The sequence below is a fragment of the Podarcis liolepis genome (assembly GCF_965112155.1).
Source record: "Podarcis liolepis genome assembly, chromosome: 17".
Lineage (NCBI taxonomy): Eukaryota > Metazoa > Chordata > Lepidosauria > Squamata > Lacertidae > Podarcis > Podarcis liolepis.
Genome location: NC_139571.1, coordinates 34419375 through 34440489, shown reverse-complemented (window position 1 = coordinate 34440489; position 21115 = coordinate 34419375). Strand labels below are relative to the sequence as shown.

The 21115-nt window shown below is 47.3% G+C and overlaps 1 protein-coding gene across 6 annotated transcripts in view; it reads right to left on the bottom strand.

Annotated features, from left to right (window-relative positions):
* Nucleotides 1–21115, bottom strand: part of CLCN1 (chloride voltage-gated channel 1) — a 109909-nt gene that overhangs the window by 26383 nt on the left and 62411 nt on the right. For 5 of the 6 annotated variants that reach the window (XR_014520475.1, XR_014520476.1, XR_014520477.1 and 2 more), the window contains exons 4-12: nucleotides 17428–17556; nucleotides 15635–15768; nucleotides 13774–13851; nucleotides 10672–10750; nucleotides 9353–9478; nucleotides 7729–7813; nucleotides 4897–4998; nucleotides 4319–4403; nucleotides 2509–2658 (exon numbers count right to left, since the gene is read on the bottom strand). Coding sequence is in view for 3 of the 6 variants with exons in the window: in XM_083481391.1 (XP_083337517.1) it covers nucleotides 2509–2658; nucleotides 4319–4403; nucleotides 4897–4998; nucleotides 7729–7813; nucleotides 9353–9478; nucleotides 10672–10750; nucleotides 13774–13851; nucleotides 15635–15768; nucleotides 17428–17556 (968 nt within the window). In the remaining 3 variants the exon portion in view is untranslated. Of the gene's footprint in view, nucleotides 1–2508; nucleotides 2659–4318; nucleotides 4404–4896; nucleotides 4999–7728; nucleotides 7814–9352; nucleotides 9479–10671; nucleotides 10751–12543; nucleotides 12623–13773; nucleotides 13852–15634; nucleotides 15769–17427; nucleotides 17557–21115 lie in introns of all 6 variants that reach the window. The other variant, XM_083481390.1, reaches the window with a different exon arrangement.

The following is a 21115-nucleotide window of genomic DNA, read 5'->3' as shown; positions in this document are numbered from 1 at the left end:
AAGAGTTTATACCTACAATTCTTTGAACCTTGCTTTCTGGGAGTCTGTGGCATTGTTAATGCATTGGCTGCCTGCAGTACCAGTTCTTTTTGCCCCCTCTTATACTCTGTTTGTTGCGGAATTGTAAACAAATAAAATATTACAAAGGCACCCTAAGGGTTCTGTGCTCGCTCACTCTCATCTAAACAAAACCCCATAAGCAATGCCCCCGGAATTTTCCACTGCTCAGAAGTAGGAAACATGTAACTACATTTTTTTCCTATAGGACTTTCATTAAGCTATGGAGGAGGGAGGACTTCACGGCATTGCAAGCAGCCCAAGAGACATATTTAGGTTAATGCTAGCAAAGTGATTTCTAGTTGATGGTACAAAAAGCAATGCACCTAATGGAGAGTATTCACCATTAAAATTCATAGAGGAGAACTTTGTGGTGCAGGGAATAATTTTGAGTCTGCATGAAGCCAGTCTCATTCAGTAAGCCTCCCTAATATGTGTAGGTAGGAAAATTATATAGGTGCTCATTGTGTAGATTGCTTGATACTTTCATCTTCAGTACTTGCTATAGCACAAGAGGCTATTTTCTGCCACCCAGAAGATGGAGCAGACTTTTCCTGCATGACTGGAACTCGCAGGGAGACAGGTTTTGGCTAAATATCAAGAGAAGCAGCATGGCACCAAGAGTGAATCAGCAGTGGAATGATTGCCTTGGGAGGAGGTACAGTAGGCTCTCTCAGATATATTTTAGCAGAGACTGGAAGGGATGGTATAATTTCATCCCGCATTGAGCAGCAGGTTAGATCAGGTGACGGACCATGTCTATGATTCTTGTGAGCCAGCTGATAAATCTCCAGTAAGGCAAATAAAACCTGAAACAGTCTCCGTGAACACTACGCAGAATATCTGCCTTCATGGCTATTGCCAGCCATGTAAAAGCAGGGTCCCCTGGTGCTTATCGTCTATGGCTCCCAGTGCTACATAAAAGAGATGTCAGCTCCAAGGAAGACTTAACATTGCTGCCAGGTGAGCAGCTCTTAAGTAACCTAATCACTGGCATTCTGCTGCAAGCTATGAGTAGATTCAAGGTTGATTTTCCAGACTATTGGAGGTATAGCGTTTTGTGTGCTTGTGCATTCAACACAGTCCCATAGGTGAGGAAGTATAGTTCCCCTGAGCTTTTGAACCACTTATTTCATTGGGACTATAGCACCTTTTAATGCAATTCCAAAGGGAGGATCACATCCCACCAACTACAACGTCCATCTTCTTCCCCTACTCTGGCTGCAGGACAGATTGAATAAAGGACACACTGTATTCAGGTTGTTTCCACACCAGGGGCCCTTAGTGCCCCTGAGGCATTGCTTTTCAACAACCACATGGAAGCAGAATTAACCTAGTGATTATACACAGCACTTTATACTGGACTATATTCTCCATGGGGATGCGGGTGGCACTGTGGTGTAAACCACTGAGCCTTGGGCTTGCCGATCGGAAGGTTGGCGGTTCAAATCCCCGCAATGGGGCGAGCTCCTGTTGCTCGGTCCCTGCTCCTGCCAACCTAGCGGTTCAAAAGCACGTCAAAGTGCAAGTAGATAAATAGGTACAGCTCTGGCGGGAAGGTAAATAACGTTTCCGTGCGCTGCTCTGGTTTCACCAGAAGCAGTTTAGTCATGCTGGCCACATGACCTGGAAAAACTGTCTGCGCACAAACGTTGGCTCACTCAGCAATAAAGCGAGATGAGCACCGCAACCCCAGAGTTGTTTGCGACTGGACTTAACTGTCAGAGGTCCTTTACCTTTTTTTTATATATTCTCCATGACAATGCCCCATCCCATATGGGTAAGTTCTCCTTATGTATAATCAGAAATAAGTTATGTTCAGCTACACTCCCTCGTCCTTTAATTAGTGGCTTCCCACTTTCTTTTGAATGGTTATGATAAAAGATTAAAGGGCAATGGCTGCAAATGAACAGGAAGCAACTAATTGGCCACTTTAAAATAAAGGGCTACCAAAATAAAGCTACTAATTAAAGGGGTAATAGCCTGAAAATCTTCTATAGCACTTGACAAGTCTATACTCGATAAGGTTAGCACTGCAATTGTACTTTAAAAAGAAAAAAATGAGCCTGGAAAAAAGGCAGAAGGATATCACAGAACACACTGGGATGCAATTATTTGACAATGACACTATCTGGATTGTCCATACCAGCTAAGTGAAGAGACATTATCCCTATTCCAGACTAAGTGGCTGATGTGAAAGAAAACCCCATTATCCCTGAATGTTCTCCTGCATGATCTGGGGTGAATCAGGGTTTCTCATCCACTACATTAAACTCTCTCCAATAAAACCTCTTCAGTTGGCCTGGTCCAAAAGAACATACCAATTGCCTTGGAAAATAATGAGCTGTTTCTCTGAGGACTTTACAGCTCGCTGCTCCCGCTAAGGGGAAATAGCTGCAAGGGACTAGGAGGAAACGATCCACATTCAGCGCAGTCGGGTGGGCTCCCTACCTTCATGACGAAGAAGAGAAGAATGATGACAAACACACTGACTTTGGGATGGATCCAGACGGCAGATCTCCCCAGGATCTGGGGGTCCCCTGTATGCTTTACCCAGGTGAAGTTATCAAAGAGGCTGCTAATGGCTTCTCTGGGCATCAGCTGCAAGGAGAGACATGGCAATGAGGGACTAGGCTTTCGCCACAAAGGGAACAATATTCTGTTTGGAAATGTGTGTATTAGGTGCTGAGAAACCGGGGGTGGGGGGTGGGGGCTCTTTGTGAAGAGGTAAAACAAAATTCAGCAAGGACTGATATTTGTGATCTGTATAAGTTATACAAATTGAACAAATAGGTTTGCCTGGCCTTATTTTGCTTCGTCTCGCCTCTGAGGTTTCATGAGAAATTGCCTGCACACTTTCAAGCACATCTCCGCAACCATTAAGAGCTAGGAAAATACTGCATTGGCTCGTGAGTTTTTGTCTTTCCTAATGAAACCTGAGAGACTTGGGAAGCTGGATTCTGTCGCCAGTACCACTCTCCGCAGGTTTCTGTACTCCAATGAAATCATGGCATATACAAAGCCCTGCTTATATCTGGATGTGAACTGCAGAGGCTCTTTCCGCACTTTCAGAAACAATTCTATCTTTGACATCCTCCTGTCCAGTTTGTTCTTATAAATACCTCTTCATGCAGCCGAGAGGTTACAATTGTTCAGAAACCAAAAGGTTTGCAAGGAGGAAATCCAAGCTGTGTACACTCACTAATTCTGCGCCCACTGTGCCCCCACCAATGGTTTGGGAAGTGGTGTACACACAGCACACTTTGTGTATTACCTGTTGTTTCTTATGAAATACTGTACTTTGATGACACTGCCCCCAAACCAGCTTCGAATTGAATGACGTAGCTACGCTTTAAGCCAGTAACGTGTACACAGTCCCATATTTTGCAATATAATTGTGAGCAGATCATAGTTCACAGAACCACTAGAAACCTGTGGCTGTACCTAGCCCACTGTACAAAGATCCTGTCTGTTGCACGGCCCTGGCCGCTGCTGCTTTGTGGCCCTTGGGAGGCTGGCTTGTGAGGGAATCTGGCCCTGAAGAAGATTCGCCTCTGGAGTAAAAGGAAGATAAAGGACCTTGTCTTTCCTATAAGGCAGGCATGTCCAAAGCCTGTTCCGGGGGCCTAAACAACTGGCCGGCTGGTCGGTTTAATGTGGCCCCTGTGGCAGTTTATCTCCTGGGGTAAAATCGTAAAAAAAGCTCAACAACTTCAATCCTAAAAGAAGGTCAACAACAACTTTGGTCGGCCCTCACGCATGTTCACTTCATTAAATCTGGCCCTCTTTGAAAAAAGGTACAGCCACAGGTTTCTAGGTACATCCCACATGGACTTCTTTCCATGCACAAGATGCGTCAGCAAGGGCACATTTCACCCACAGCAAAGTGCTCTAGGGACTGTGTCAGTGGGAGGTGGGGGAGGGGATGTGACTTGAGGGCCAGACATATAGGCCCTGGGGGCCACATTTGACACCCGGGCCTGAGGTTCCCTAACCTGTTTTAGTCAATGCAAGGTAGGAAGGGATTACTACTACTTTCCTTCTCAGCATGCACACAAAACAGAGAGGAATGGTGCTAGTTCACTCCCCAATGGAGTGACAGCACAATCAGTAGAGAAGTCTCCCCCCCCCCCCCCCGCAGCTGATGGAAGCTACTGCTGATGGAAAACGAGGCACAGACAAATTCTAGGTTGAGAAAACTGTACCCCTCATTCTGTGAAATAGGCTTTAGGCATTGGTGGACCTATAGCAATATTCTCACCTCTCCAGCCATAAACTGCCCGAAGCCTGGGGGGAATGTCAAGGACGCTATCACAAAGGTTATAACCCCTGGATATATAAGGCGGCTAGAATAGAAAAGAAACAGAAGTTAAGGGCCAACATACATCAAACCCAGAAAAACTGATGCAAAATCGAACCAGAGAGCAATTCTGCCCTCGCCTCTCCTAAGCCCAATGAACTCTGTCAGGGTCTCTAGCCTGACTTCAACAATATCTGCTTTCTGCCAAACAAGAAGACATTGTGATATTTAAGTTGGCAGCCTCCCTTAAACTTATTCCATATGTGCACATATGAAAGGCTATTGTTTACTTTCTACGCTTAAGAGCGCTTCCTGCGCCATGACCAATACAGTTTCTGTTAAAATGAAAATCCCAATCTTCTCTATAAAAAAATCAATGCAGCACAGGGTCTTTTCAGATGCTGCTGCTGAACATTTACTTCCCAGCGGCTCCTACTGGCTGGGCTTTAGAGCAGGGTCATTGGTACAGGGACTGGGCAGGTCCTGCTGCCATTATTCTTCAGCAAAGGAGGAGAATAACTCTATAAAAGCATACTCACTATTTGGTTAGGAATTGACTTAGAGCCGTATGTCGACGTACACACAAAACCACCTGCCGGTTGAAGTAAACAAAAAACGCTCCAAGGAACCCAGAGCAGATCCTACAGCAAAGGAATTTTTAAAAAATAAAATAAATGTGGGCATTGCCAACTTTTGAAAATTGTCTGTGTATGGATTTACATAAGAAGAGGCCCATTGGATCATGTTCGGCGCCCATATGAACCCTAGGACCCTCTTCCCCCAAGCCTAACTTTATTCTTTAAGCAAGGATAAGCATAAAAGTTTGGGACGCGGGTGGCACTGTGGGTTAAACCACAGAGCCTAGGACTTGCCGATCAGAAGGTCGGCGGTTCAAATCCCCGCAACGGGGTGAGCTCCCGTTGTTCGGTCCCTGCTCCTGCCCACCTAGCACTTCAAAAGCACGTCAAAGTGCAAGTAGATAAATAGGTACCACTCCGGTGGGAAGGTAAACGGCATTTCTGTGCACTGCTCTGGTTCACAAGAAGCGGCTTAGTCATGCTGGCCACATGACTGGAAGCTGTACGCCGGCTCCCTCGGCCAATAAAAGCGAGATGAGCGCCGCAACCCCAGAGTCGGACACAACTGGACCTAATGGTCAGGGGTCCCTTTACTTTTAGGCAGTTGTCAGGGACTGGGCAGAGGAGGAATGGTGGAGACCCCCTCCCCAGCCTGACCCTTCCAGAGAAGAGGAAGACAGTTCAGAATTACAACAGGGGTTTGAGGGAAGTCTCAGCTCAGAAGCTGATGAGGGGGAAAGTTGGGAAATAATGGGAGAGGAGGAGGAGGAGGAAGCACCAGGAGGGCGACAGCTGGCAAACACAGTGTCTTTACAAAGCATTCCAGATCCCCCCTCTCCCAGAATCTGAAGAGCCTTGAAAGTAGGAGAGCAAAGAGCTCAAAAGAAGAGGCCGCTTGTCAGCACCTGTAGGGATGATGCATGAAGTAGTGGGAGAGAAGGAAGGGGTGGAGATTCACTCGGGACAACGCCATTATCTAAGAGGCTGGGTTCCAAAGCCCCTCTCTGAATAAAAAGCGGATGGTAAGAAACTTTTCCTTGTCTTTGTACATTCCTGGGCTACCAGACGAGGGAGTTGCTTGCAGCTGCCTAACAGCAGCATATCCAGAAAATATATACAGTCATATCTCAGGCTAAATATGCTTCAGGTTGAACGTTTTCAGGTTACGCTCCACAGCGACCCGGAAGTAACGGAACGGATTACTTCCAGGTTTCGTTGCTCGCGCATGCACAGACGCTCAAAATGACATCAAAGAAGCAGTGAAACACAACCTGCACATGCGCAGACACATGTTACATTCTACTCAGGATACAAACGGGGCTCCAGAATGGATCCTGTTCACATCCAGAGGTACCAAACAAACAAACCCTAGAGCAGCCATTCTCAACCTGTGGGTCCCCAGATGTTGTTGAACTACAACTCCCATCATCCCTAGCTAGCAAGGCCAGAGCTCAGGGATGATGGGAGTGGTAGTCCAACAACATCTGGGGACCCACAGGTTGAGAATAGCTGCCCTAGAGCCTGTTCTGTGCAAATCCAGCAGAATGAGATGGGTCTTGTCCACTTCAAGCTGCGGCTGGTTAATACTACAGTGGTACCTCGGTTTATGAACTTAATTGGTTCCAGAAGTCCGTTCTTAAACATAAACCGTTCTTAAACCAAGGTGCGCTTTCCCTAATGAGGCCTCCCACTGCTGGTGCCCTTCCACCATTTGGATTCCGTTCTTAGACCGGGGTAAAGTTCTCAAACCAGGACACTACTTCTGGTTTTGTGGAGTTCGTAAACTGAATCATTCGTAAACAGGACTGTTCTTAAACTGAGGTACCACTGTATTTTGAATGCTCCTCCATGTAAACACAAATATCTTTCTCTCTCTCTCTCTCTCTCTCTCTCTCTCTCACACACACACACACACATCAAAAAAATACCAAGCCTCATCAGTGAGCTCAGACTCACTTTGTGCACCCCTAATTTTCTATTTGTAGTAAGGATTATAAAAATAAAATCAGGAGAGCTCTTAAAAAATGTGAACCACTACCTGCCTTATTACAGGCCATTCTACCACCTCAGGATGCCACAACCCCATTCCCACCCCACAGCCCTTGGGCAAGCCCTGTCTTTTTGTCCATGGGGAAGATTGTAAGGGAGACAAATGAGTTTTGAAAGAGATACAAAAGGGGTAGATGGAGGGGAGAGGATTGTTTCTTTCAGCTCAACAAGCATCTAACACCATTTGCAAGTGGTGAACTTGTTTTTAAATGGCTTTTAAAAAATAAAATAAAAAGCCCCTTTTCCTCAACCCAGCCCTGATAAGTGAACGAAAGCAAGTTCCAAGGCTGATTGAGGAGAAAACGAAACCCATTCTTTGCTGTGGTGGCCAGGAGCACGCAGGATCCCAGAGTGCCTTTGAAAGTTGTGTGCAAGCGGGAATTTTGCCAGCTTTTCTCAACCCTTCACGACAGCAAGCCGCATCCGCAAAAATGCCCACCTAGATGCCATTCAGGGGCGCTGCTCTTTTCCTTTGCATCTGGCCACCTTGTAGAAATAATTTCTCATGAGAAAAGCATGACAGTGTTTCTATTCTGAACTGAGTCATTCAATGGCTGCTGGAAGCACTGCAATGAGGTTTTTCCCCCTTTTGCTGAATGCTGTTGTGTCTAACCTGGATCCTCCAGGGAACTCTAAGCAAGCAGCAACTCTGCTTTATACAGAGAGTTTTCGACGGGGCGGGGGGGGGCAACACTCGCCTTGCATCGTTTTGCATCACAATTACCCATGTCCCCTTGGGCTTACCCTATTACGGCAAAAGCTGGCAGCTCCTGCAGGTCAAAGGGGAAATCCATGCGGAAGTTGGTTCTGAAGAGGGCTGTGATGGTGACTGTGAAGCAGGGATAAGAAAGACAGGAGGAATTACGACCGTGGAAAAATAGAATGTGAGAGAATTTTAAATGTGCACTACAGAAAGCAGGAGCCCCGGGGGTGGCGGAAAGCCTAGAAAAATTTGGGATATCAATGCGCAAGCACAAGGGACAGCATGGAAGCATCACAGAAGCCTTCCTTTCAGTGCTGCCACAGTTCTTAGCACCTCACTTGAAAAGACTTGGTAATGCGGATGTTATTTTGATATGTTTTGGGATGGGCCTGGAATACTTCTAGCCTCAAGAGCACTTCATTAAGAAAAGGTTTTGTTGTTGCTGTCATCAGGAAGCAGTTCCGACTCACAAGCAGCACCAAATGGTATGTAGTATTTTGATTTGGCATCCTTACACATTTTCCTCTTTCAATTTAATAGAACAGGAAGAGGGAAGCAGCTGCCCTTTCAAAAATTATTCATCCTGTTTGCTGTTGTCTTGGTATGAATTCCTGCATTGTACCAGAAAAGTCCAATACTGAACCCACTTGAAAATCCCCTCTTGAAAATAGCCTGCCATTTATATGGATATCAAAGGCAAGCAAACTAGTAGAAAAATCTCTGTGGCCTCCAAGAACACCACAGCACAGCAATGAGAAAATTGGAGGTAGGTTGAATAGGGCTGACATTGTTTAAACAGTGGGGACAGTGATGGTTTCATACCACTGTTCCTGTTTGTAATGTGAACCAATGTTCTAGCTAGTGCAGGTTTCGCAATTGTTTAGCAAGGCGGTCAAAGCAATTGGCTCCATATATGCATGAAACTATCCTGAGCATGAGGGACGCGGGTGGCGCTGTGGGTTAAACCACAGAGCCTAGGACTTGCCGATCAGAAGGTCGGCAGTTCGAATCCCCGCGATGGGGTGAGCTCCCATTGCTCGGTCCCTGCTCCTGCCAACCTAGCAGTTCAAAAGCACGTCAAAGTGCAAGTATATAAATAGGTACCGCTCTGGCGGGAAGGTAAACGGCGTTTCCGTGTGCTGCTTTGGTTCGCCAGAAGCAGCTTAGTCATGCTGGCCACATGACCCGGAAGCTGTACGCCGGCTCCCTCGGCCAGTAAAGCGAGATGAGCGCCGCAACCCCAGAGCCAGTCACGACTGGACCTAATGGTCAGGGGTCCCTTTACCTTTACCTTTATCCTGAGGATGATGTTTCTGACCAGGGGTGCCAACTTGAATAAAATTTTGGGGAAGGGGCAAGTAAACCCCGCCCCATGTAATCGATCACACACCCCATTCAAATATTTTATTGGGGGTGGCGAAGCTGCCTCGGTCCCTAGGAGTTGACTCCCATGCTTCTGTCTGTCATGTAGATGAATGTAAGAACTGGAAGAGGGAGCGGGTAGCAACGCACAGCGCTGGAACAGCATGCTAAAAAAGTTCACCTGACTCTCTCCCTCCATCCCTACAACCTTGAAGAAGTCACTTGTGCAGTGACACCCTTGGGATGGAGGAGGACGTACAGTCAGAGCAGAGACTAGGAAGGAAGTCAATCCTCGAATCCTACCTGCATCTTTGTTCCAGACAGCAAAGACTCGGAAAACAAAGGCACTGAACGTAGCCGCAAAAAATCCGCGCCAGTAGTTACGAACTGCAAAGTAGGTGGAAGTTACTTCGATGCTGAAGAGCACACCTATGGGGAAGAAGGACGTTCTCAGCAATGCGTAACAGCTCCTCTCCCCAACCACAACCTGCTCCCAAAGTCACTTGAGACTACCTTGAATTCGACTCCCCCAGTGCATGAATTAACAGGAATTTGCAAAAGTAGCAGAGAGAAAATAACAGCAGGGTTGTTTTGTGTGAACTGTTTCACCTTAACTCAGTTTCCTTCAGCTAAGGCTAAGCATGAGCGAAAAGAAACAATTCCCAATTTCAACAGGACAGGGGTTTCCAAACCTTCTGTTTTGAGGAAACCGTCTCTATCTCTGCTGAAGGAACCCTGTGCATTGCAGAGGATTGGTGGATCATATTCTGTGCATCACTTCACATGAAATTATGGAGGGTGTTGGTCTTTACTGTGTGAACTGAAAGTGGAGGAAAACTCTATAATAGTGAAAAAAGCTGTTTTCCAGGGAAGCTCGTCCACCATTACAGATGGTCTCATTGAGGAACTATCGATAAACTTCCAAGAAAACCGCAGAGTTCCCCAGAAAGAAGTTTGGAAACCGCTAGCTCAGTGGAATGGGAACTGCTTCCCAATTGCTTTCTTTCCATACTGGTACACTAATGGGTGCTTCTCTGAACCACAGCATCAGCCCTGGACACATGATTCCAAGGTAAGTGTTTGGCTGGAATGGTATGAGCCAATATGGAAACAGCTTCTGTGCTGCCAGGGTAGAGGGTGTGCTGGCCAGTTATCCAAAACCAAATGCTTAAAAAAATATAGCTAGAGAAGAAGGTAGATTGGGGTCTACTCGTAGATCTCTGGGAGATTTGCTGTAGATCAGGAATGGTTTCTGACTCCCAACTGTTTAACAATGGCAGGAGCAACATGGCTTTCCCCACATAAATTAGGTTGCTGAAATGAAGAAAGCTAACCAGGAGTGGTCTTTTGTGTGAGATAAGGATGTTCAGTTCCAGTACAGAAAAGCAAATTCCTATGTTTAAAGGCACCCTGTTTTTTGATTCACCTGTGTGTGTCTTGCACTTGGTAGACCGTGGGTTTCTAGTTTAACAAAAACAACAACCAAAGAGTCCTAACAAGCCTGGAATCTGCCTGCATTAGAAAAAGGAATTTAGAGGGTGGGATATAATTTGGGCTGGGTGAGGAGGAGGAACGATGCAAGGTTTCTAGCGAAAGTTAGACGATAGCCAGCATTCACTTGCCTCCTAGTGGTGTCCCGAAACAGCAGCCAACCCCTACTGCACATCCCACAGTCAGGACATCTGTGTAATAATATGGCTGCTACTGGTGGAAGAGACATGAGCGAGAGAAAGACAAAGACACACAGAGACACACAAAGTGAGACACAGAAGCAGAGAAAGGGAAGAATGAGTGACAGAATTGGTAGCTAGTGTCAAAGAATGATCAATACCATCGATGTTATCTAACAACGCACACTGAAGATCCTGTACAGTGGTACCTCTGGTTACGTACTTAATTTGTTCCGGAGGTCCGTTCTTAACCTGAAACCGTTCTTAACCTGAGGTACCACTTTAGCTAATGGGGCTTCCTGCTGCCACCGTGCCACTGTCACACAATTTCTGTTCTCATCCTGAGGTAAATTTCTTAACGCGAGGTACTACTTCCGGGTTAGAGGAGTCTGTAACCTGAAGTGTTTGTAACCTGAGGTGTTTGTAACCCGAGGTACCACTGTATATGCCAAGAGTTCCCACCTCATTTCTCACCAACACACAAGCTTGGGTGCACTTAGCAAGAAGGTGATGTAATACCAAAAGGGATTCATGCAAGAGACAAGGCCTCAGCTCTTGTAAATGCAGAATTCCCCCATCTTTCCAGAGTCACATGTGAATAATGTATTCAGGTGTCAATTGTTCAAGGGGTTAAGAGATGTAGTGTATGTTACAAATTTCACAAATCACACAGCTCCAACCCAGAAGTGTAGGAAACTGCAATTATTTATCAAGTAGATGGTCATGCGTGAAAATTCGGGGCATGTGTCAATGGCTGCATGTAAACATGCTAGGAAGCTACAATAGGCAGCATCTTCCCAGTGCAGCGCTTGGCACATGTGTAGGATTTCCACAGTTTCCTGCAATAAAACAAGATATGAGCAGTTCGGAGACATTCAATAGAAAATGGTGGAATAGGTGTACAACGCTTTCCTTGCTTTGTTGAAGTTTGGACAAGGAAAGATGGGGAAGTTAAAGCCACACTCTATGTGCAAAAATATAATATGGTTATGGAACTGTGCTACTTCAGAAGGGAAGTGTGAATATGGAGATACTGAAAAACTCCCGCTCATCTCTATCTGGATAGGCAGTTATGGGAGAAGAATGACAGAGAAGGTAGTACCCCCAGCTGTATCCATGCTAACAATGTTATTTTAAAAGCACCCCAGTTTTTCCCCAAGAGAAACTGTGACTTACTGGAGACACAGAGAGAGCTGGAAAATAGGGACTGTCCCTGAAAAATAGAGGCAGCTAGATATTATTGGCATATGTGATTTATGTCATTCCCTGAAGGAGCATCTCCACCCCCATAGTCCAGCTCAGACACTGAGGTCCAGCTCCGAGGGCCTTCTGGCAGTTTCCTCTCTGCAAGGTTATAGGGAACCAGGCAGAGGGCCTTCTCGGTAGTGGCACCCGCCCTGTGGAACTCCCTCCCATCGGATGTCAAGGAAATAAACAACTATCCAACTTTTAGAAGACATCTGAAGGGAAGTTTTTAATGTTTGATGTTTTATCGTGTTTTTTAAATATTCTGTTGGGAGCCGCCCAGGTTGGCTGGGGAAACCCAGCCAGATGGGCGTGGTATAAGTAATAAATTGTTGTTGTTGTTGTTATTCCTTGCCCAACACATCCTTGCACCAAAGTCACTTTCTATTTCCCACAGGATGTCCCTTCGCTGCATTTTCTGTTTCTCTGTTGGGTTATGCGAGGTAAAAGAACCACACCGCAGCACCACGACGGTTGTCAGTTGAGCAGAAAATATGGCTTCCATTCCAGAAACTTCCTCAGTCGGGAGCGGGGGTGGGGTGGGTAAACACCTGGCATAAATATGGGAATTGCACTTGCCTCCAAGAGGAGCCCCGAAGCAACATCCAACTCCAACTGCGCAAGCCGCCACCAGGAGGTCGAGCTGCCTGTGCACATTCTGGAATAGAGAGCCCGGCCAGAGAGAAGCATGCCAGGGTTAGGAGGGAGCACAGCCACAAGGTTAGTCCTCTCCTCCCTCCTCCTCCTCCTCCAGCACAAAGCAACAGCGAGCAGCAAAACCAGCCTTCTCTCACAGAGGAAGTGAGCAGTGAGCCAGCCACTACACACAGCCAGCACCTACGGTGACCCCGTTCCTTTGTACGCACCACCAAATACTATATAGCCTATGTGCCAGTTCTCCATACTAGCCTGGCAGTTGTTACCAGCTATTGGAACGGTGTTGCGCAGCCAGTCGCCAAGCCAGCCACTGCTACAGAGCTCGAGCCTCTTTAGTCATTCAGCCAGCATTGTGCGCAATAAGCCACGCCAGCCTCAAAACACAACTGCTTACAACAACCATGTTTCTTACTGTAATGTTTATGTGTTGTTATTTATTTATTTTTAAAAGCCATCACCCCACCGGGCGTCTTGATGCCTGCTGCTAATGCACAAGCCTCAATGAAATCATTTGTGCTTATTTACAGCTGCTCAACCACACAGTATATATATGGGTAGCAGTGACCAACCCATTTTGCAAAATTTCACTTTCAAAATTCAGGCTTGCAAGAATGCGGATACATGTTTTTACAAGGTCAGGTGTTGAACAGGACAAGTAGAGCGATGCATGAGGAATAGGAGGATGTGCAGATTATCATAGGCTCATCCCCAGCTATCAGGATCCTTGTTCAAACCCTCTTTGACAGAAGTCCTTTTAACTTTTTCAGCAAATGGTCTAGAAACCAGCAATTTGGTTTACAAAGAAGCTGTGGTTTTCAGGGAGCCAAGCTTTGCTTCCGATATTTTAGGATTGTTTGTTTTTGTTTTTTAAAGAAGAAAATAGGGTGACCCTAACTCTGACTAGGCATGGAGTGATTTTAGCTTCCAAAGCCTTTTTGGTTCGTGATTCTTGGAGGATTCCTCTGTATTTTATTTTATTGTAACAGACAGCTAAACTTGCCACTTGCTGTCATTTCCCTCTTGCCAGCTAGTCTAGAATTATTTTGTTTTTTATTCATTCTGGTCCTGCCTTCAGTATTCTGGGTCTCTGAGGCTCCCCCTCCCCTTTGACAGCCTCCATCACAGACCAGATGGAGCATGCAGAACACTTACCTCATACACACCACAAAAGATGGACATGAACTTGCTCAGGACGGCAGCACAGATGCTGGCAATATGCACAAAGGGGCCCTGTGGAAGGAAGGAAGGAAGGAAGGAAGGAAGGAAGGAAGGAAGGAAGGAAGGAAGGAAGGAAGGAAGGTTGAGGAGCATCATTCAGTTCAGTTTTATGCCAAAAAGTAGCAAACATTCTGCCTCTCCTATCTGTTTTTATCACTCCCAGACCCACCAACATCTTTGTAAGACTCTCTCATGCCACTGAAAAGGCACACTTTCGAAATCTACCTTTAGGCAGCCCATGCGTGGCTGGCAAGATCATAAATGTAATCAGAATGACAAGGTGAGTTAAAAGGTCCTTAATGGGAGAGGAAGAAGGTTAGGTTTGTGTCTCCCTCTGGAGCCTGAGAGAGAGGCCTCCAGTCGAAGGATCGGCTGCTTATTATTTCAAAGCAATGTATGAGCATCAGCCTTCCCCACCTCAGAAGCTCCTGGGTCACATGATAAAGCTCACACAATGTTGTATTTTAATCTTGTTTTTAAGTTGTATTCATTCAACTTGTTTTTATTATTGCTTGTTTTTATTATCCCTTGGCTGGGGAGGGCGGGGTATAAATAAAAATTATTATTATTATTATTATTATTATTATTATTATAGCCACCTGCCCTGTTCTTTCTCCCCAGCCCTCCTCCTCCTGGCCCTGTCCTCATTAGGACTGCTCCAACTTCCAACCTTACCTTCTACCTGCCTCCTTCCCCAGGAGGTTGGATTAGATGACCCTTGTAGTTCCCTTCCAATCCTATGGTTCTGCCGGCTGACCCTACAGCCACTACAGCCATCATTCCCCATGCCCCTTCCTAGGAGCTTGGCCAATGGCAACTCTTCTGCCTGGCCTGCCTCCCCCTCTAAGAAATTAGAGTGGCTGAGTTAGCCACCATCAATCTCCTAAGGCAACAGGAAACAGATGGCCACAAGTGGAAACTGCAACAAAATGTTGCAGTGTGGGGTGCCGCTGTTCTGTATCCCAGATGTTTCATTCTGTTCTCTCTTCCTCAACAGCTGGACAGCACTCCGTGGCCACTAAGCACCCTCAGTCCTCAATGGGCTGTTTTGGCTTCCCCTAACAGAACATCTTTCACTTTAAATACAGTCGTACCTTGGTTTTCGAACAGCTTAGTTCACAAACAGCTTGGAACTCGAATGCCGCAAACCCGGAAGTAGGTGTTCCAGGTGTGAACTTTGCCTCAAAAGCCAAACGTCCAGCGTGGCTTCTGAATGGCTGTAGGACACTCCTGCAGCCAATCGGAAGCCGTGCTTTGGTTTCTGAATGTTTCAGAAGTCGAACGGACTTCTGGAACGCATTCTGTGCGAAAACCAAGGTACAACTGTATATGTTTCTATTTTTGCAAACCTCAGGGTTTCCCCAAGCCTGAGAATACTTCCCTTATGTGTAGGTGGTGCTGTCTGGGCTTCACTAGCAACAGCACTCATAGCCTGAACATCAGAAATAGAGGTGATGGGGATGAAATCTGCCTCCCCAGCACTAATAATAATAATAATAATAATAATAATAATAATAATAATAATTGCATGCCACCATATACCTGCAGGTCTCAGAGCAGTTACAACATAAAATCACAACATAAAATACATAATAAAAACAAAAACAACCCAGTAACCTCTCTCATCCCCAACACATTTTTAAAAGGCATTGGACGTCAATCAGCAAAAGGTCTGGCGAAAGAGGAACATTTTTGCCTGGCGCCTAAAGGTGTAGAATGAAGTGCATAACGGAATTACACCCCCTGCCTCCTGCGACTTGCCCTTCTCCCCTCCCCAAGCCCCGGCGGTGCTCACCTCTTTGCCGACAGGTATCCCACTTCCTAGGCCAGCTGTCAGGCTTACAACTTTGGCCAGAAAAGCTTTGGGTGTGAGGTATTCCTTGAGGACGACTCCCCGCATAATGGTTTTCAGCTCAGGGATCCCAGAGCCTGAACAAAGCAGAAAGGGCAGGTGAGGAATTGTGCCACACCTGTGCAGAGAGACAGAGGCTCAAACTACAGGTGACAAACACCTGTTAGCTGAAAACAAGGTTGGCTCCTATTGCAAAGAAAGCAGGGTGTTCTGAACAAATGGGAAATTCCTTCCAGTAGCACCTTAAAGACCAACTAAGTTAGTTCTTGGTATGAGCTTTCGTGTGCATGCACACTTCTTCAGATACACATCTGAAGAAGTGTATCTGAAGAAGTGTGCATGCACACGAAAGCTCATACCAAGAACTAACTTAGTTGGTCTTTAAGGTGCTACTGGAAGGAATTTTTTATTTTGACTATGGCAGACCAACACGGCTACCTATCTACTACCTGAACAAATGGGGTATGTGGAGAGCCAAATTCTTCCCCCTCTCTGCAGCTAATCTCCCCCCATGGTCCCTCTCCTGATGTCATCCCTCTCACCCCCATCCCAATCTTCTGGGAGGAAAACGCCTAAGGGAATTAAGAGGCAAGAGCAGAAAACATCAGCTCCCTCTGACTATGCTCCCTTCTTGCTCTAAAAATGGGAGGTGGGGGGGAGACTGCATACATGGCTGGGGCAAGCCTAGGCTTAAAAGAAATGGATTTGTTGCTGCTGGATAACCTAAGGGCCCTTAGATTATCCAGCAGCAACTGGATATACCTGCAATAAATATACCGTATTTTTCGCTCTATAAGATGCACCAGACCACAAGACGCACCTAGTTTTTGGAGGAGGAAAACAAGAAAAAAAATATTCTGAATCTCGAAAGCCAGAACAGCAAGAGGGATCGCTGTGCAGTGAAAGCAGCAATCCCTCTTGCTGTTCTGGCTTCTGGGATAGCTGCGCAGCCTGCATTCGCTCCATAAGACGCACACACATTTCCCCTTACTTTTTAGGAGGGAAAAAGTGAGTCTTATAGAGCAAAAAATACAGTACCTTCTAGGTATATATACCTGCAATAAAACACCACAGTAACAGTGCATTGGCAGTGGGTTTATTCTGCTTTATATTATTATTAATAATAATAATAATAATAATAATAATAATAATAATAATAATACCCTGCCCACCTGGCTGGGTTTTCCAATGCTTCCCCTATGCTACCATGTTATTGCTTTCTGGAGGAGCGATAGCACAACAAAGAAGGGACAAAAAATAAACTAGAATGTTTATGATGTGGAAAGTGACGGAATTCCAGCAGGAAGTTAAAGTTATATCCTGACTAGAAATGAAGCAATGCACACCGTCCAATTTTTTCAGATTAAAAAACGGGACACGTTTCTTCAAGGATGAACTCCTGGGCGAGTCACGTGATTCACGCTGCAGTCACGACCCCCAAAGTGCTTTGGGGGGCAAGATTGTATTGTGAGAGTGCGTAGCACCCTAAATGCCCGCCACGATCTCGCACAATAAAATAGGATTTCCCGTTTTCCCCAGGACACTTGACAGGTATGGCAGTGTGACTGCCACCAAACTTTTGCAGGCACAAACTGCATTGAAAGAGGGGTTGTTTATGACCTCCCCGACAGCATCGCCAGCACAAATCATCACAAATGCATAATGAAAAAGATGTCAGGAGGCGTCCTTAGCCTGAGACAGACAGGCAAATCTTCCCATCCCTTGCTCTCTCTCACCCACAGCCTGCGGAGAGACAAGTTGGCAGAAGAGGGCAGCAAAGAGGATCAGGACGAGCGGATAGGTCACCCAGGCCAGGTACTGCATAGGGATACTCGGGTGCAGCGAGTTGTACATCCACTTGTAAGCTGTAGTGGGAGCATAAAAACAAACGCCAGAAACTTCAGAACATGAAAAGAATCCAACGAGCAGCAAACTAAACCAAATTCCCCAACATGGCAACCTCCAGATATTGAGGATTACAATTCCCATCAGCCACAGTGCTGGAGAGAAATGTTCATTGTGTGCTTCATAATTGATTGGAGTGTTATGGTTACCCAATCTCTTAGTATGTGTCCCCTGCCTCCCTGAAATACAGCAGTGGCGGGGTCATAGCTGTCAACTTTTCCCTTTTCTTGCGAGGAATCCTATTCGGAATAAGGGACTTTCCCTTAAAAAAAGGAAAACGTTGACAGCTATGGGTGGGGTGGGGTGGGGTGGGGTGGTTAAGTTGACTGTAGCAAGTTGACTGTTTGCTTCCCTACCCGGGGGGGGGGGGGGAATCTGGGGGTTCTTGAGGGGGAGTTGATGCTGCAGATAAAACACTTAAATGCTTTTGTTGTTGCAAGGGCACCAAGTCCATGGCTGAGTGGAGATTTCAAAGCCTTTTTGCACAGAAATGAAAAAAGAAAAAAATAATAAGCTGTGCTTATTCTGAAGTATTAATAAACCGCCACAACAAATGAATATGCTGCCTGTTGTTTAACTATTTATCCAAGCATGAGCATCTAAACAAAACTGCCCTAAATCTTAAAATCACTTTTGACCCCCTGCACCTGAAATGCCATGCCTGGTCTTGCACTGAATGTAGTACAGTGGTACCTCGGGTTACAAAAACCACAGGTTACAAACACTTTGGTTACAGACTCCGCTAACCCAGAAGTAGTACCTCAGGTTAAGAACTTTACCTCAGGATGAGAACAGAAATCACGCGGTGGCAGCAGTGGGAGACTCCATTAGCTAAAGTAGTACCTCAGGTTAAGAACGGTTTCAGGTTAAGAACGGACCTCCAGAACAAATTAAGTTCGTAGCCAGAGGTACCACTGTATTGCCAGCTGAAGATGAGCTGGTGAAAGACCTATGGCAGTAACATAGCTTATTTTACAGCTCATGAAACTTGAGTTCTTGGCATAGTTTTAGGGTTGGCATTGGGGGAGAACAGGACTCTTGTGCCTTTAACAGCTACGTGGCAGCAGATATTAAATATAGAAAGCCTTTTGTAATATGGAACTCCAATTAGGAGGAAAACGTCACCTTCTGATATTCTGAGTACTTACAGAGTTACAATTCCCAGAAACCAGTAACAAACTACAGAGCCCAGAATTCTCTGAGGGGAAAGAAACTGCTTTCAATGTGCTTTAAAGGTATAGGGTGTACACAGCCACAGTGGGAGATGGTGGACTAGCAAGCATCAGATACATGCAGAACAATGGGTTACAAAAGTTGGGTGCCTCCTCTTCTCTCTGTCAAGCGGTGGCAAGAGCCCGTGGGGTTCCTGGCATTCACCCAGGGTCTGTGTACCTTCGGAAAACTGAGACACAGCAAAGACTGTCGTAGTTTTAAGAAATATGGTTTGTTCACCTATTTACACCTTCAGTCTGCATGGAGAGAGTCTAGCATGGTCATTTCAAGAGGAGCTTGCCCTTTCCCAGCAGTGCAGCCCTGGAGGCTGAGGCATCTCTCCCAGCCAGCCTGCAGCCAACCTGCCCAAGATGGATCCCAGACTTTTTTCTTCCCTCTTCTTCTTCCCAGACCATCTTGCTCAAAAACTCTTCCCTGTCACCTCAAACACACGCCCCATCACCGTGGCAACACCTGTCTCCCCAGGCCAAAGGATTCCTCTCTGATGGCCCATGAACCCCTTTTGTGATGGCCTGGGATTCCGATTCGGAGGATGAAACAGAGGAATCCCAGCCTGCACAAGAGTCCCCGCCTCCAGGGCCGGCTGAACTGGGGCAAGGCCTAGATGCTGAAGAACCTGCACCTGTGGCAGTGCATCAGGAGCTGGCCCCAGGTGAAACCCTTCTGGCCCCAGAGAGGCTTGACGACTCAGTGGCCACAGGTGAGCCTCCTCCAGGGCCCAGTAACCCTTCGGCCTCTCCTGATCTGCAGAGGCTTAGGGCAGAGAGGCGAAGGGAACTGGTTGCCCCCAGGAGGAGTGCTCGCCTTAAGGCCAGAGGAGGCGGGGCTCCTGGGGGCCGGGACCGCCTCTGGCCTTAGAAGAGGATAAAAGCCCAGTCAGCCCGGCCCCAGGTTGCGGGAGCAACGTCGTTGTTGGCTTCGGACCTTCCTGTGTTCCTGATCCCTGCTCGGCCTCCTGTTCCTGACTATCCGGTACTCCTGTTCCCTGCTCGGCCTCCTGTTCCCGACCATCCGGTGTTCCTGCTCCCTGCACAGCCTCTTGTTCCAGCGTTCCTGTTCCCCGCCCGGCTCTCTGCCTCGGACCTCGCCCCTCTTCGTGTGGACTCTGCTACACCCAAGGTACCTTACCCCCGGGACCAGCACAGTTTGCTCCCGCCACACCCGCACTCCCCCTTCGTAGGGGTGCGTTCGGGAAGAGCCAGAGGCCATGGCTGAACAGGCGGCTGCACTGGTGGCTTTGGCCCAGAAGAACCAGGCCTTGACTCACACCGTGCAGCAGCTCAGTGACGCGGTTGTGGCACTTCAGCAACGCTTGGAAGCCCTACCGGCTCCTGGGGCCGACGCCCCGGCTCCGGGCAAGTACCCAGTGGCTTTGCCTGAGAAGTTTGATGGAGCCCCAGCCAGCTTTCCCATGTTCCTGGCCCAGGCCAAGCTGTATATCCAGGGGCGAGCCCGGAACTTTCCTGACGACCGCACCAAGGTGCACTTTTTGATTAGTTGGTTAAAGGACCAGGCGGCCAAGTGGGCGTTGCCACTACTCAGGCAGGACTCCCCCTTGCTGGCAGACTATACGGAGTTTTGCAATCGTTTGGAGGCCGCGTTCGGCAACCCCCAGAAAGGGAGTCAAGCCAACCGGGCGATTCGGCGTTTGAAACAGGGCAAGTCCACGGTGGCCGCATATACCACGGAGTTTCGGCTGTTGGCACAGGACTTGACCTGGAATGACTCGGCACTGCGGGACCAGTATCTCGAAGGGCTTTCGGACGAGGTACTGGACCAGTTGGCCACAATGGAACGCCCCACCACGCTGGACACCCTCATTCAACGGAGCCTACAAATAGACGACCGGTTGGAGGATCGTCGTCAGGCCCGGGGTCGCCGACACTTCCAGTTCACGGCACCAGCTTTTTCCGGCAGCCCCACAGTCACAACTGATTTAATGGAGGAGCCTATGCAGCTCGGGGCAGTGCGGCCACGCCTTTCCCCCGCAGAGAAGGTGCGGCGTCGGGAGGGAAATCTCTGTCTTTACTGTGGCGGAAGTGGACACTTCGCTCGGTCCTGCCCTGAGAAACGCCAGCCGCAGGGAAACCGCTAACCCCAGTAGCTGATGGCCCTAGCTACCGGGGGTCCCAAACCGTACAGAATGGGCCCGCACCAATGGACTTGCAACATCTTATGGTTTCGGTACGTTTATACCCTCCAGGGGGGCCCTGGATCCTCACCCATGCTTTGGTAGATTCAGGGGCAACCCGCTCCTATATGGACGCTGCTTTTGCCACCCATTAT